The sequence below is a fragment of the Sorex fumeus genome, unplaced genomic scaffold (genome assembly GCF_029834395.1).
Source record: "Sorex fumeus unplaced genomic scaffold, SorFum_2.1 ptg000039l, whole genome shotgun sequence".
In the NCBI taxonomy this organism is placed as follows: Eukaryota; Metazoa; Chordata; class Mammalia; order Eulipotyphla; family Soricidae; genus Sorex; species Sorex fumeus.
Genome location: NW_026606096.1, coordinates 36,766,598 through 36,779,559, shown reverse-complemented (window position 1 = coordinate 36,779,559; position 12,962 = coordinate 36,766,598). Strand labels below are relative to the sequence as shown.

The 12,962-nt window shown below is 52.5% G+C and overlaps 1 protein-coding gene across 1 annotated transcript in view; it reads right to left on the bottom strand.

Moving 5' to 3' along the window:
- The window catches only part of TBC1D9 (TBC1 domain family member 9), a 76,042-nt gene extending 63,584 nt beyond the window's left edge, over positions 1–12,458 (bottom strand). Inside the window, exon 1 of the mRNA XM_056119200.1 lies at positions 12,212–12,458. Within this exon, the coding sequence (XP_055975175.1) occupies positions 12,212–12,341 (130 nt within the window). The 5' untranslated portion in view covers positions 12,342–12,458. The remainder of the gene's footprint in view (positions 1–12,211) is intronic.
- Between the last annotated feature and the right edge of the window lie 504 nt (positions 12,459–12,962).

Sequence of the window (12,962 nt, the reverse complement as noted above, 5' to 3'; positions counted from 1 at the left end):
AATTATCATTATCCCCCATAGCTTAAAAGATATATTACAGGGAGCTGGAGAGGTAGCACAGTGGGTAGGGCGTTTGCCTTGCACACGGCCAAACCGGGTTCGATTCCCAGCATCCTATATAGTTCCCTGAGCACCGCCAGGAGTAACTCCTGAGTGCCGAGCCAGGAGTAACCCCTGAGCACCGCCAGGCATGACCCAAAAAAAAAAAAAACAAAAAAGCAAAAAAATAAAAGCTATATTACAAAGATGCACTTAGAAAAGAGGCATTTAGAAATAGTGCCGGGGGGCTCGCTCAAGGGAAGTATTATTATTGCATGCATGAACCCAAGGTTCCACCCCAGAAACCACCTGGTCCCCTGACCCAGAGTCAGGAGTGGCCTCCGAGCACTGCAGGGTAGAGCTCTCCACACACACACAAATAGAAATAATGTATTCGACATCATTTAGACTAGTAGATACACGGATATTATAAAATGCCAAAGCATAACAGCAATCGAATTCATGATTTTTCCTCTTAATGCATAATCAAAGAGTTCAAATGTCACCAGGGAGTTCTGATCTGCTTATTTTTATTAAGAATGCCTTGGTTTGGGGGCCAGAGCGATAGAGCAGTGGGTAGGGCACTTGTCTTGCATGCAGCCGACCCAGGTTCAATCCCTGGCATCCCATATGGCCCCCTGAGCACTACCAGGAGTAATTTCTGAATGCAGAGCCAGTTGTAATCCTTGAGCATTGTTGTTTGACCCAAAAAGCAAAATAAATAAATAAATAAATAAATAAATGCCTTTGTTTTTAGGTTAACACAGAGATTCAAAAAACTCATTTTACTACTGAAATGCAGAATGTTCCTGACTAGGAAGTATTAAAGGCACAAAACCTAGAAGTCAGGGAATGAGATCCCAGAGCCCTTTTTTTTGCTTGCTGAAAAAGCAGATCCCATCTTTAATGGACTCTGAGCAAACACTCCTTGAAGCGCCCGAGGAAAGGAACGAAAAGGACAGGGGTGCATCTGTGGGCCCCATCTCATGGCCCAGATAGCTTCTTACCCGGCTTGGTATTTATTTCTCTGACATAGAAACAGCACAAGTGTGGGCTCATCCACAGGCAGGTCTCAATCCATCTCCCTGTGTGCTGAAAGTAGGTAAAGGACCAAACATGACAACCTCTCGGTATCTGCACTGCATACCATAATGCCCAAAAGTAGAGAGAGAGAGAATGGGAAATATTGTCTGCCATGGAGGCAGGGGGAGGGTGGGAAAGGGGGGGTATACTGGGGATACTGGTGGTGGGGAATGTGCACTGGTGGAGGGATGGGTCTTTGATCATTGTGTGATTGTAACCCAAACATGAAAACTTGTAACTATCTCACGGTGATTCAATAAAATTTAAATAAATAAATAAATAAATAAATAGATAAATAAATAAAAGAGGAAAAAATTATCTCCCCAAGACAGCTGGAACCTGAGGGCACACCTGGAAATGCTTGGGGGCTACCCCCACCCCCTCTGCTCTATGCTCAGGGCCCGCTTCTGGCAGTGCTCAAGTGATCATGCGATGCTGGGGGTTGAACCCAGATGGCCCGCATGCAAAGCTTGTCCTCTGCCCATTGAGCCATCTCTTTGGCCCCCCAGCTGGAGCCTTAATGGATCTCATGACAGGACCTCACAGGGAAGAACCTGCTCTCTCTCACAGAAACGCTGAAATGCAGCCGCAGCTCCCCGGGGAAGCTAGGGAGGAGGTCAAACAGCTTACAAAGGACTGGCCTTGGCTGTGAGCACTGTAGGCAGGACCTAACAGGAAACGAGGACCAAGAGGGAAGACAACAACCTCTTCCAGATGAAGAGGCTGACTTCTGCAGCAGAATTTCTCAGCCCTGAGATTCCAAGGGAGACACAGGTGAAAAATCATGTCAATACGAGACCTCAGCCTGAGACCAGGGGCCGACAGCTCGAATGGGGAGAAAATCAGGTCGGAAGGGTCCGCAGTTGGGAAAAGGCAGAGAACCACGGGTCTAGAGGGTGTCTCTAGATGACAAAATCCTGATTAATTAGCCTGGCTGATTATGTAACTGATCTTCCTGGACTTAGGATGGGGTTATGTCCTGATAACCTCATTTTTTCAGCAGAAAATCTCTTGAGTCAAAAGGTGCTGAATTTGGGGCCGGAGCGACAGTACAGCGGGTAGGGTGTTTGCCTTGCACACAGCTGACCCAGGTTTGATGGTTGGCATCCAACCAATACAGTCCCACAAGCAACCGCTAGGACTAATTCCTGAGTGCAGAGCCAGCAGGAACCCCTGAGTATTGCTCAGGAAATAAAATAAAATATATGGCTTGTCCTGTGGGAAAAAAATTTTTAAAAAAATGGTGCTGAATTCACCAAGCTCCCCAGCACTGATGGGCCACCAAGTCCAGGTTCTCATCGAGCGTGGAATGTTGTGTACAGTGTTCAGAAAATGAACAGGACCCAATCCATAGAGTAAGGCTGGGATCTGTCTGGTCTCAGGGCTCTCAGGCACTCGGGCCCACCAGCACCCTTCACTCTGCATCCCCAGGGCAGTGTGGCTTCAAAAAGCCCCGGGGATCAACATTTGAAATCTCAAGCACATCCCAAGGGACCGCGCCCGCTGCTCACCATCACACCGGAAGAGACTTGAGTGGCGGCAGCCGAAGCCGAGCCTTGCCTGTCATTCCGGAGATGATTTCAGGACAGAGAGTTTGGCATTCCCACTCAGAGCCTTTTCACTTTGGCACTCAGTTATTTCAGTGGGTTTCATTTCCAAGCATTTTGATACTGAAAGCAATCAGAAACCATACCTAGATTTTTCTATATGTCCATTGCTTGGAATTTTAGGGAAACTTCTTTTCTTTTTTTTTTTTTTTTTTTTTTTGTTTTTGGGTCACACCCGGTAATGCACAGGGGTTACTCCTGGTTCGTGCACTCAGAAATTACTCCTGGCGGTGCTCAGGGAACCATATGGGATGCTGGGAATCGAACCCGGATTGGCCGTGGTGTGCAAGGCAAACGCCCTACCCGCTGTGCTATCGCTCCAGCCCCGAGGCTTATTTTCTGTCCTGCTTCCTGGTGTGGGAGGATCCAGGGTGCAGGGCCTCAGAAGGCAACCAACCAGAGCCAGGAGAACTAACTCTGAGTTCTCACAGACATAGTGCTCTCCAAAGGGTGTGTGCAGCGCAAAGTGGCTAGAACGTCAGGTCAGGGTTTGGGAGGAAGTCATTTCTGCTCGACAACCTTCAATTCTTTCTTTGGAGGGATGTGGGGAGAGGGACGCACACCCAGCTGTGCTCAGGGCCGACTCCTGGCTTTGCCCTCAGAGATCACTCCTGGTGGTGCTCAGGAGGACATACGAGATGTAGAGGATCGAACCCAGGTCTGCTGTGTGCAAGGCAAATGCCCTCCCTGCTGGACTATCGCTCTGGTCCCTTCAGTGCTGAAGAAGGTTTCTACATTCCTCCCTCCTCCTCACTCCCTAGGCATGCACTTCCTGAAAGCCCAGACGGTAAACAAAGGGCTCTCTCCTCTCCTCTGCCCTGCCCCTCCTCCCTCCATCTCTCTCCTTCTCTCTCTCTCCCTCTCTCTCCCTCCCTCCTCATCCTCCCACTTTTCCCTCACCCCATGAGTCTCTCTCTCCTTACTCAATGATGGACCATGGCAACTGGGGGTCCTGGGAAGGACACGGTGGGAGGGGCAGAGGAAAGGTCCATCTCTTGCTCTCTGTGTTTATGCATGTAGAGACTGCAGCTATGCAATCTCTCATGTGTAAATATGCTACCTGATGGCTTATGTTTCCATTGATCATCCATAGTCAATAGTCATATTTTTATATATTTTAATTTTTTATACGAATGGCAATTTATACAAATTACAATTACAAATATACAAAATGTGTAACACTATATACATTACAGTTACACATTTAACATATTTTCATTTTATTATTTATTTATTTATTTGGGCAACTTCTGAAGTTCTCAGGGATTACGCCTGGCTAGAGCCACTTAGGAATCATTGCTGGTGGGCTGGCTTGGGGGGTTGGGGGTTGGTCAAATGGGATGCTAGGGGTCGATACCAGGCCAGCCATGTGCAAGGCACCCTACCTGCCATACTATTGCTCTTGTCCCTAAAATATATTTTTATAGTATAGACAAAAGGGTGGTCCCTGGCTTACAATGGTTCAATGTTTAATCCACAGTGTGGTGTGAAAACGGGACGTCATTTGCATTTGGAGAAACCACAGTGCAGGTTTGACTTTCTACTGGAATCGAGCTGGAAACTCTGATGAGTCCGGGAGCAGCGGGCCAGCACGAAGGTGGCCCGAGATGAGGGACAACAGCTGCCCCCACACACCGCGCCCACCTTCAGAACAGGAGAAGCTGCACAGAGTGTGAGTGCAGAGGTTTATGACTAAGGGAAACACTGTACCCCCAAACTCATAAACCTCTGCACTCCACTTCTGTAAAAAAAAAAAAACAGTAGGGACAGAGAGAAGAATAGGAGGAAGAGAGAGGGAGAGAGAGACAGAGAAAGAGAAACACAGATAAAGACAGAGAGACACAGAGAGACAGACGGAGAGAGAGAGAGGGAGAGAGAGAGAGCGCGCACCCACAAATGCCAACTATCAGGAACACAAAAGAGGATATCACTCTCTACCCTAATAAAATGAGATCATTACCAAAGTTACACCAATACATTAGAAAACATGGATAAAAAGAATAAGTTCTTTTCATTTTATAAGTGCTTATAAAATAGTAAAAGAAAGAAATTAGAGCTATCTGAATAGCTGTCATCCCATTCAACAAGCTAAATTCAAAACTTAAAATATTCCCACAAAGACCAGAGAATCTCTCCAGGGAGTTTTGCCAACATGCTGGATGCGAGAAAGGATGAACACCACCACACACACCCTTCCAGAAAATAGGGCAAGGGCCCGTTCTCTAACTTGATCGTTAAGGCCAGAATAATTCAAAACCAAAATTTAACAAAGATGTTATGAAAAAGAGCAATTATTGGACAAGCACACTAATTTACAATGGTGGAGGAACCCTCAATGAGAACTTAATAGACAGAGAGAGAGAGGGGGAGAGAGAGAGAGAGAGAGAGAGAGAGAGAGAGAGAGAGAGAGGGAGAGGGAGAGAGAGAGAGAGAGGAGAGAAAGTAGAGAGAGAGTATGGGGAAATTGTCTGCCATGGAGGCAGGGGGAGGGCGGAAAAGGGTTATACGGGGGATATTGGTGGTGGGGAACGTGCACTGGTGGAGGGATGGGTCTTTGATCATTGTGTGATTGTAACACAAACATGAAAGCCTGTAACTTTCTCACAGTGATTCAATAAAATTTAAAACGAGAGAGAGACAGAGAGACACACAGAAAAAAGAGACTGAGAGAGACAATGAGAGACACACACATACACAGAGACACAGACACATAGACACCAAGAGACAATGACACACACAGAGACACAGAGAGACAATGAGAGAGACACAGAGAGAGAGACAATGAGAGAGACACACGCATACATACACACATACACAGAGAGAGACAGGGACAGAGATAGAGAGAGACACAGAGAGACAGAGAGAGAAAGAGAGAGAGAGAGAGAAAGAGAGAGAGAGAGTGCCATATTGCTGCTGTGCTGGGTTCTGTTACAGACTCAGGCTTGGTTGAAACTCTGGAGTTTGGGAAGACTTGTCACAGCCCTCCCAGAACAGGACAAGAACCACAGAATTACCTCCATATAGGTAGAAAGGGCTCTGAGAACGTCAGCATCCATCTATGGTTCTGGTACAAAAGCTCTTTGGAAATGAAAACTAAGGTCCCGTGGGGAAGACGCTCAGGAGAGCAGAGATTGTCTGGTCTTTGTGGGAAGATTTTAAGTTTTGAATTTAGCTTGTTGAATGGGATGACAGCTCTTCAGATAGCTCTAATTTCTTTCTTTTACTATTTTATAAGCACTTAAAAAATGAAAAGGACTTATTCTTTTTATCCATGTTTTCTAGTGTATTGGTGTAAGTTTGGTGTGAAGCCCCAGCTCCTCCTCGCCCCTCCCACAGCGCAGCTGTGCTCCCTGCAGTGTGGACGAGAAAGGCCGAGCTCCGGGCACACCTGCACATCTTCCTTGTGATGAAGGGGTGGGGCTGCGTCCACCCCCACCCAGCACAGCCAGCTAACACTGTCCCAGAACTCCCACCTAGTCAGAAGGCAAATAAAATAGTTCAAAAGCATAAACATAGAAAATGAGTGAGGACTGGTGGAGAGGCCGTACAGGGGCAAAGGCATTTGTCTTGCTGATGGTCAACCTGGGGTTTATGGTTTTATCCCCAGCACCACATATGGTCCCCCAAACCCGCCAGGAGTGATCCCTGGCTGCAGAGCAGGGAGTAAGCCCTCAGCACCACCAGGTGTCCCCTAAACAAAATAAATAAATAGAATAAACCAAAATAAATAACGTACCAAAGGAGCCAGAGAGATAGTACAGCAGCAAGGAGCTCGCTTTGCACGCAGCCAACGTGGGTTCAGTCTCCAGCACCCCCTATGGTCCTCTAAGACCCTCCAGGAGTGATCCCTGAACACGGAGCCAGGAGTAAGCCCTGGGAACAACCAAAAATGGCTCCCCAAAACAAAACAAAAAATGTCTACAAAGCTACAAACAACAAGCAGCTCATCTGGAAACCGAACAAGAGCCCTGGATCCATATGTCACCATAAAGGGGAAACAACAACAACAGCAACAACAACTTAAATGGGGCTGGAGAGATAATACAGTAGCAACACACTTGTCCTGTATGAGGCTTATTCTAGTCTGCCCATCCCCGCCACCCAAGGTGGGCCTGAGAGTACTTCCAGGGGCACGCCCCTGAGCACCGAGCCAAGAGTGGCCTCTGAGCATCACCCATTTCATAATTAGCATCACCCAAATGGTAAGCGGTGAACAGACAGGAAAGAATCCAAAACAAATGCAGTTCACATTCTGGTGATGCTACAAAGCCCCAAAGGCACAAAGCTGACCAGGCCGACACCTGGTGGCATGGAGTTGGCCCAAAGAAGCTCCCAGAGCCACTGGTGGGTCTTCTGGTACCAGACCGATCTGTCCTGATGCTGATGCTGAGGCAGGCGGGGGAGGGGGTCCTACAACATCTACTCTGAGCCGAAGGGCCTAGAGCAAAGGGCTCTTTATGGTTCTGTGCTCAGGAGCGACCCCTGGTGGTGCTCAGGAGACCAGGTGGTCCAGGGAATTGAACCGGGAACAAGCAAGACAAATGTACACTGAACACCAACTCTAGCCTCTGCAAGGCAGGACTGCATTGCCCACCAACCTGTCTGCGTGAAGGATTGGGGGGGGGGTGCCCACGCACCCCACCAAGTGCAGCAACCAAGGCTCAGTGCTACCTGTGCTCTTCACCTCTTGTCCCTGGAAGCCAAACCTCACTTTGCGTTTTGTTTATTTGGACAAAAGAAGCACCAAGGGAGCAGTTAACTGCAGCAAAGGGGAGACAGGAAAGAACCCCCAACTCCCGACATTCAGGGGCTTCCTGTACTTTGGGAAACAGCTCAATCTTATCTACTACATTTGATGAAATAGCTAAGCTCTGAGCAAGCAAGCCCTCTCCTGGGTATGGACCAAAGAAAAATGCATGACCAAAGGCAGCAAGAATTATTTGTGTGAATGAGCACAGCTACCTTGCCCGGATGCCGCCCGCTGAATCATCTGGTGACCCAGCACTGGGTCAAGAGCAGACTCGGGGCTGTGTGAGACTCACAGGAGAACGAACCGGCCGCAGCCCAGAGCCAAGCTGACGAAATCTCAGGCCAGACACTGGTGATAACATACCCTTAAGATTCATCCCTCATTTCAAATTCTTATTTTTATTTTTTTTAAGGGCATGACACAGAGTGATAGTATAGCGGGGAGGGTGTTTGCCTTGCATGTAGTCAATGGCTGCGTGGGGCTCGGTCCCTGGCATCCCACCTGGTCCCCGGAGCACTGTCAAGATGCAATTCCTGAGTGCAGAGCTAGGGGAGTGACCCCTGAGATTCGCTGCCAGGTGTGACCCAAAAAGCAATCATCCAATTAATCAATAATAAAATTTAAAAAGGGCAAAACCCAAATACTGTGTTTGCAGATAAGATCTTTTGGGGGGGGGGGGAGACAGGGGAGGAGAGATCAAGGAAAGCCGCCAGATGTTCACCAAACAGCACCAGGATTGTTTTGTACCCCGGGGGAGGAGGCAGGGTCTGGGAAAGGGACCCAGAGGGCCTGGGGCATTGGCGAGGCTGGTTTATCCCAGTGCTGGTAACTGGAAACATCATTCCACTCCCATATCTCTTTTGGGCACTCTTGAACTCTCAGAGAGGGTTAAAAGGCCAGGAAAATGCCTCAAGCGCTGGAGCCAGGGCTCCCAGCACCTCCTGGGGGGCCCCTGAGCAATGAGCCAGGAGTAGCCACCGAGCATTCCTGGGTGCAGCCCCTAAATGTCAAATGAAGAGGCCCGCTGTGTGGCAACAATCCTCACTGCGCACATACTTGTACAGGCCGAGAGTCGAGAAGAGACCAGATTCCCTGGTTCCATTTTTTTTCCCTTAAATTTTTATTCATGAAACACCATGAGGTACAGTTGTAGACTTACAAATTTTTGTGCTTGGGTTTCAGTTATACAATGATCGAGTACCCATCCCTCCACCAGTGCCCATTCTCCACCACCACTAATCCCAGTATCCCTGTCACCCTCCATCCCCCCATCCCACCCTGCCTCTGTGTTCTCTCTCTCCTTTGTTCTCTCTCTCCTTTTGGGTGCTGTGGTTTTCAAAAGAGATATTGAGTAGCAATCAAGTTCGGTCTATAGTCTACTCTCATTAGGCTCTCCCACCCTGAGAGGAACCTCCCAGTACCCTTTATTTGGTGCTCCCTTCTCTATCTGAGCTGCCTTTTCCCCTAGCATTGTGCAGCTGGCCTCTGGTTCCATTTTAAACCAAAGTGAGCGCGATCAAGTTCAATCTCATGGTATAAAGCTTCTTGGTGGGGGAGGGGTGAAGAGACTTACAGAGGTCAGGGCACTTGCCCTGCATATGCCCAGCCCAGGCTTGATCCCCAGCACCACAGAGGGCCAGCACGAGGCACATCGGGACTCATCCCTGCGCAGAACCCAGAGAAAGCCCTGAGCACAAGGTCTATTTTTGGGGGGGTCACACCCGGTGATGCTCAGGGCTAACTCCTGGCTCTGCACTCAGGAATTACCCCTGGTGGTGCTCAGGGGACCATATGGGATGCTGGGAATCGAACTCGGGTCGGTCACGTGCAAGGCAAATGCCCTACCTGCTGTGCTATTGCTCCAGCCCTGCACAAAGTCTATCATTGTCTCTCCCACCCCTCAAAAAGTGAGAGCACAAGCTCTACACGCCAGAGAACTGCCAAAACACACACAGACGTGCCCACGGGCTTCTCTCTGTGGCCCACTGATGCCCGCTTTCTGTACACCTCTCCCAAGCACCACAGGACATTCAGGTGCTCAGGTGCCAGGTGGGCCACGGCCAGTCAGTCCCTGACCCTTGCTGTCCTGGGCCCTCACATGGTGGCCGACCTTTCTCCCCTCAATGCCCAGCTCCACTCCTTTTGATCTGAGCACTGGCCTTCCACCGCCAGCCTGCACCTCTGGGAGGCTGACCAGGGCAGCAGGACACCCCGCAGAAAGCAGACGGGCATGTGCTCCCAGTCCCCGGCCTACTCCGTGCCTGGGTCCGGCTGTCTGTCTGCAGCCCCAGTGGCTCTGGCTTGAGCCGCATCTGCTTTGCGCTAGGTTTGTGGCTCGGCTGAGCCTCCCTGGGGCTCTGGGCTGCTTTCTGCCTCCATCTTCCCGAGCTATCTTTCTTTCTGCTCATCTCTGCTTCCCGGCAGCGAGGCCGGACTCTGCCTTCTGCTGGGACTCTCCCTGCGAGCGGCAGTGCCAGCTCCACTGACAGGATTATTTTACCAACATCTGTCTCTTCCCCCTCGGCGGCGGACCTCAGGACCCTGCACCCTGCGAGCTGCCACCGCCTGTTTATGGGCTTTTTTGGGAGTTCCTGGGCGCGTGGAGAAGTTCACAGTCCCACTCCAAATACCACGCCAAGGCGCAGATTTCTAAACTGCGCCTGTTGTGCTGGACGTGGTCGAAGTCAGGGCGCGCGTTCCGTCTGCTGGTTGAAAATAGCCTTTGTGGGCAGGAAGATTTAACTCACGTACCCATGTCAGCGATTCCAGTGCTATGCGCAAAAACTACTGTTACTCCATTAAAGAAGCATCGAGAGATAGCACAGTAGGTAGGGCGCTTGCCTCGATGCGGCTGACCTGGGTTCAATCCCTGCACCTCACATGGTCCCCCAACACTGCCAGGAGTGATTCTTGGGTTGCCTAGTGTGGCCCCAAAACCAGGGAAAAAAGGGAGAGGGAGGGGTAGAGCAATAGTACTGTGGGTAGGGTATCTGCCTTGCGTGCAACCAACCCAGGTTTGATTCCCGGCATCCCATAGGGTCCCCCAGACACTGCCAAGAGTAATTCCTGAGTGCAGAATCAGAAGCAAGCCCTGAGCATCACCAAGTGTGACCCAAAACCAAAACTCAAAAACACCAAAAACTCAAGCACAAACCCCCATTCCCTCCAAAGAACATCTGTGGGAAATAATGGGTCTACAGTGAGATTCCAAGTGGAACTGACTTAGTAAGAACACAGTGAAATGTTAAACAGCTAAGAAGATCGGGACCAGTGGGCAAAGCACTTGACTTGCAGGCGGCTGGCCTGAGTTCGATTCCTGGAACCCCATACAGTCCCCTGAACTCTTCCAGGGAGATGTCCCTGAGCACAGAACCAGGAGTAAGCCCTGAGCACTGCCAGGTCTGCCCCTCCACTCCACTCCCCAAACAAAAACCAACAGAGAAGGCTCTGCATCTCCGGATGTGTCATTACCTAGGGCAGATGACTAGGCAGGAAATGCTCATTGCCGAAAGATACAGTAAACTCCATCTTCTACAAGGCTGTTTGGTACTTAAGGACGGATGCTCTGGGCTAACCTGAATATCAGACAGGCAAGTTGCATATTAGTATACAGAGCCAGGCAACTTCTACAAAATGAACCAGAACATTCTGATGATTTTCCAGAATGAGAGCCAGGGAGGTAGCACAAGGGGCTGGACCTACTGACAGGGTCCGGGATACTCCCATGTTCCCTGAGCACACCCAGGAGAAGCCCCTGTACAACCTCAGATGTGGCAAACAAGCAAACAACCCCCCCTCCCCCCCACACACACACACACACAAGAATTCCCAGAACACGATCTGGAGTTCTGCAGAGTCGTCTGTATGTTAGGGAAGAAAACTGCAGGAAATTGGACATCCTCCAATGAATTCAGCAGCAAGACCTTCAAATCAGGATAGGCCGGGCCACGTGACCCCTGAACATGGAGTTGAGAAAACTCCATGATAAATCACCACATAGCGAACAGGCAACCTTGCCACCGGGCACCAAGGATTTCTGGTGGCCCGCAGGGCACTTTCGAACTCGGCAGCGGTGGGCGCCTGTCCCCCACCCCACCTCTGCGGGCTCATCCCGGCCTTGGCCTCTCCTACTGCAACTTTTCTCCCCGCAGGAAGGCGCTCCGGGGAGGTCCAAGACCCCCTCACCTGCCACCCACCGACCCACACGGCAGCCACGGAGCCCACCGCCTGGCTTTATTCGGCAAGGCGCCCGGCGCGGGGAAGGCCGGCGTGCCAGCCGGCCGCGCAGAGGACGCAGGAGGCGGCGAATCCGGGTCCACCCAGGTACCCGACTCCGGGCTTCCATCTCGCAGCACCCAGCGCCGCCGCCAGCACGCTTCTTTGTTCCTTATTCCCGTCTCTTAGGTCATAACTAACCAAGGAAACGTCCGCGCCAGCCTCGGCCCGGCGCGTCCCTGGGTAACAAAAGAGCGTTTTTAGACCTGGTCCTGCCCAGTCCTGGCCAAAGGCGGGTGGGAAAAAAACAAAAAACAAGTGAAAACGCACCTCCACCCGCTCGCCCGTCCCTGGAGGCTACTGCAGGGGGGTTCGGGGGGTACCTGGGCACCTTCGTGCTATTGCCCAGGGCGGAGCGCGCCCCCCGCGCGCCCGGGCCCCGCGGGCCCCGCAGGGTGGGGGACAAAGGCGCGCCCGGCCGACCCCCGCACCCCACCCCACCCCACCCCAAGCTTACCCGCCAGCCCCCCGCCGCCGCCGCCGTCGCCCGCGTGCCCCTTCCTCCGCTGCAGGATGAAGTAGGGGTTGGCGCGCTCGGTCACCCACAGCGCGTTGGCCAGCAGCACCTCCTCGGGGTTCACCCACATGTCGCCGGGCGCCGCGGGCCCCCGCACAGGGGCGCGGCGCGGGGCGGCTCGGGCGCCTTCAGCAGCGGGGCCCGGCGCGGGGCCCGGCGCGCCCCATGGTCCCCGCGAGCCCGCGGCCCCGGCGGCTCGGCCCGGGCGGGGGTGACGGCAGCGCGGGGGGCGCCCGGGCCGGGCCGCCGCGGGGGGCGTGCGCGCGCGTGCGGGGCGAGGGCGCGGGATGCGCGCGGGATGCGCGTTTCCAGGCGCCCCGCGGCTCCGGGCGCGGCACCCGAGCGGCTCGGCGGCCGACGCAGCCAATGGTCGTCCTGCCTGGCGCCTCCCGCATCCCCGGGGCTGGTCATGCGCCGAGCGGGTCCCCGCCCGGCCTCCTCCCCCGCTCCCGCCCGCGGTAATTAAAGTGGCCCTGCGGAGCGCATGACATCACTGCTTTCGGGCGACCTGCCGCCCGCCGGCCGCTCGGGGCGCCCGGGCGACTGAGGCACCCAGCACCACGGCGCGCTCAGTACCCGGCGAACGGTGGTGGTGGGGGGTGGGCACTGAGTCAACCCGGCTCCGTGCCCGGACTGGCCTCCTGCCCAGGATCGGCCGCGCCCCTGGGCCCCCAGGGGCGCCCAGGCCCGC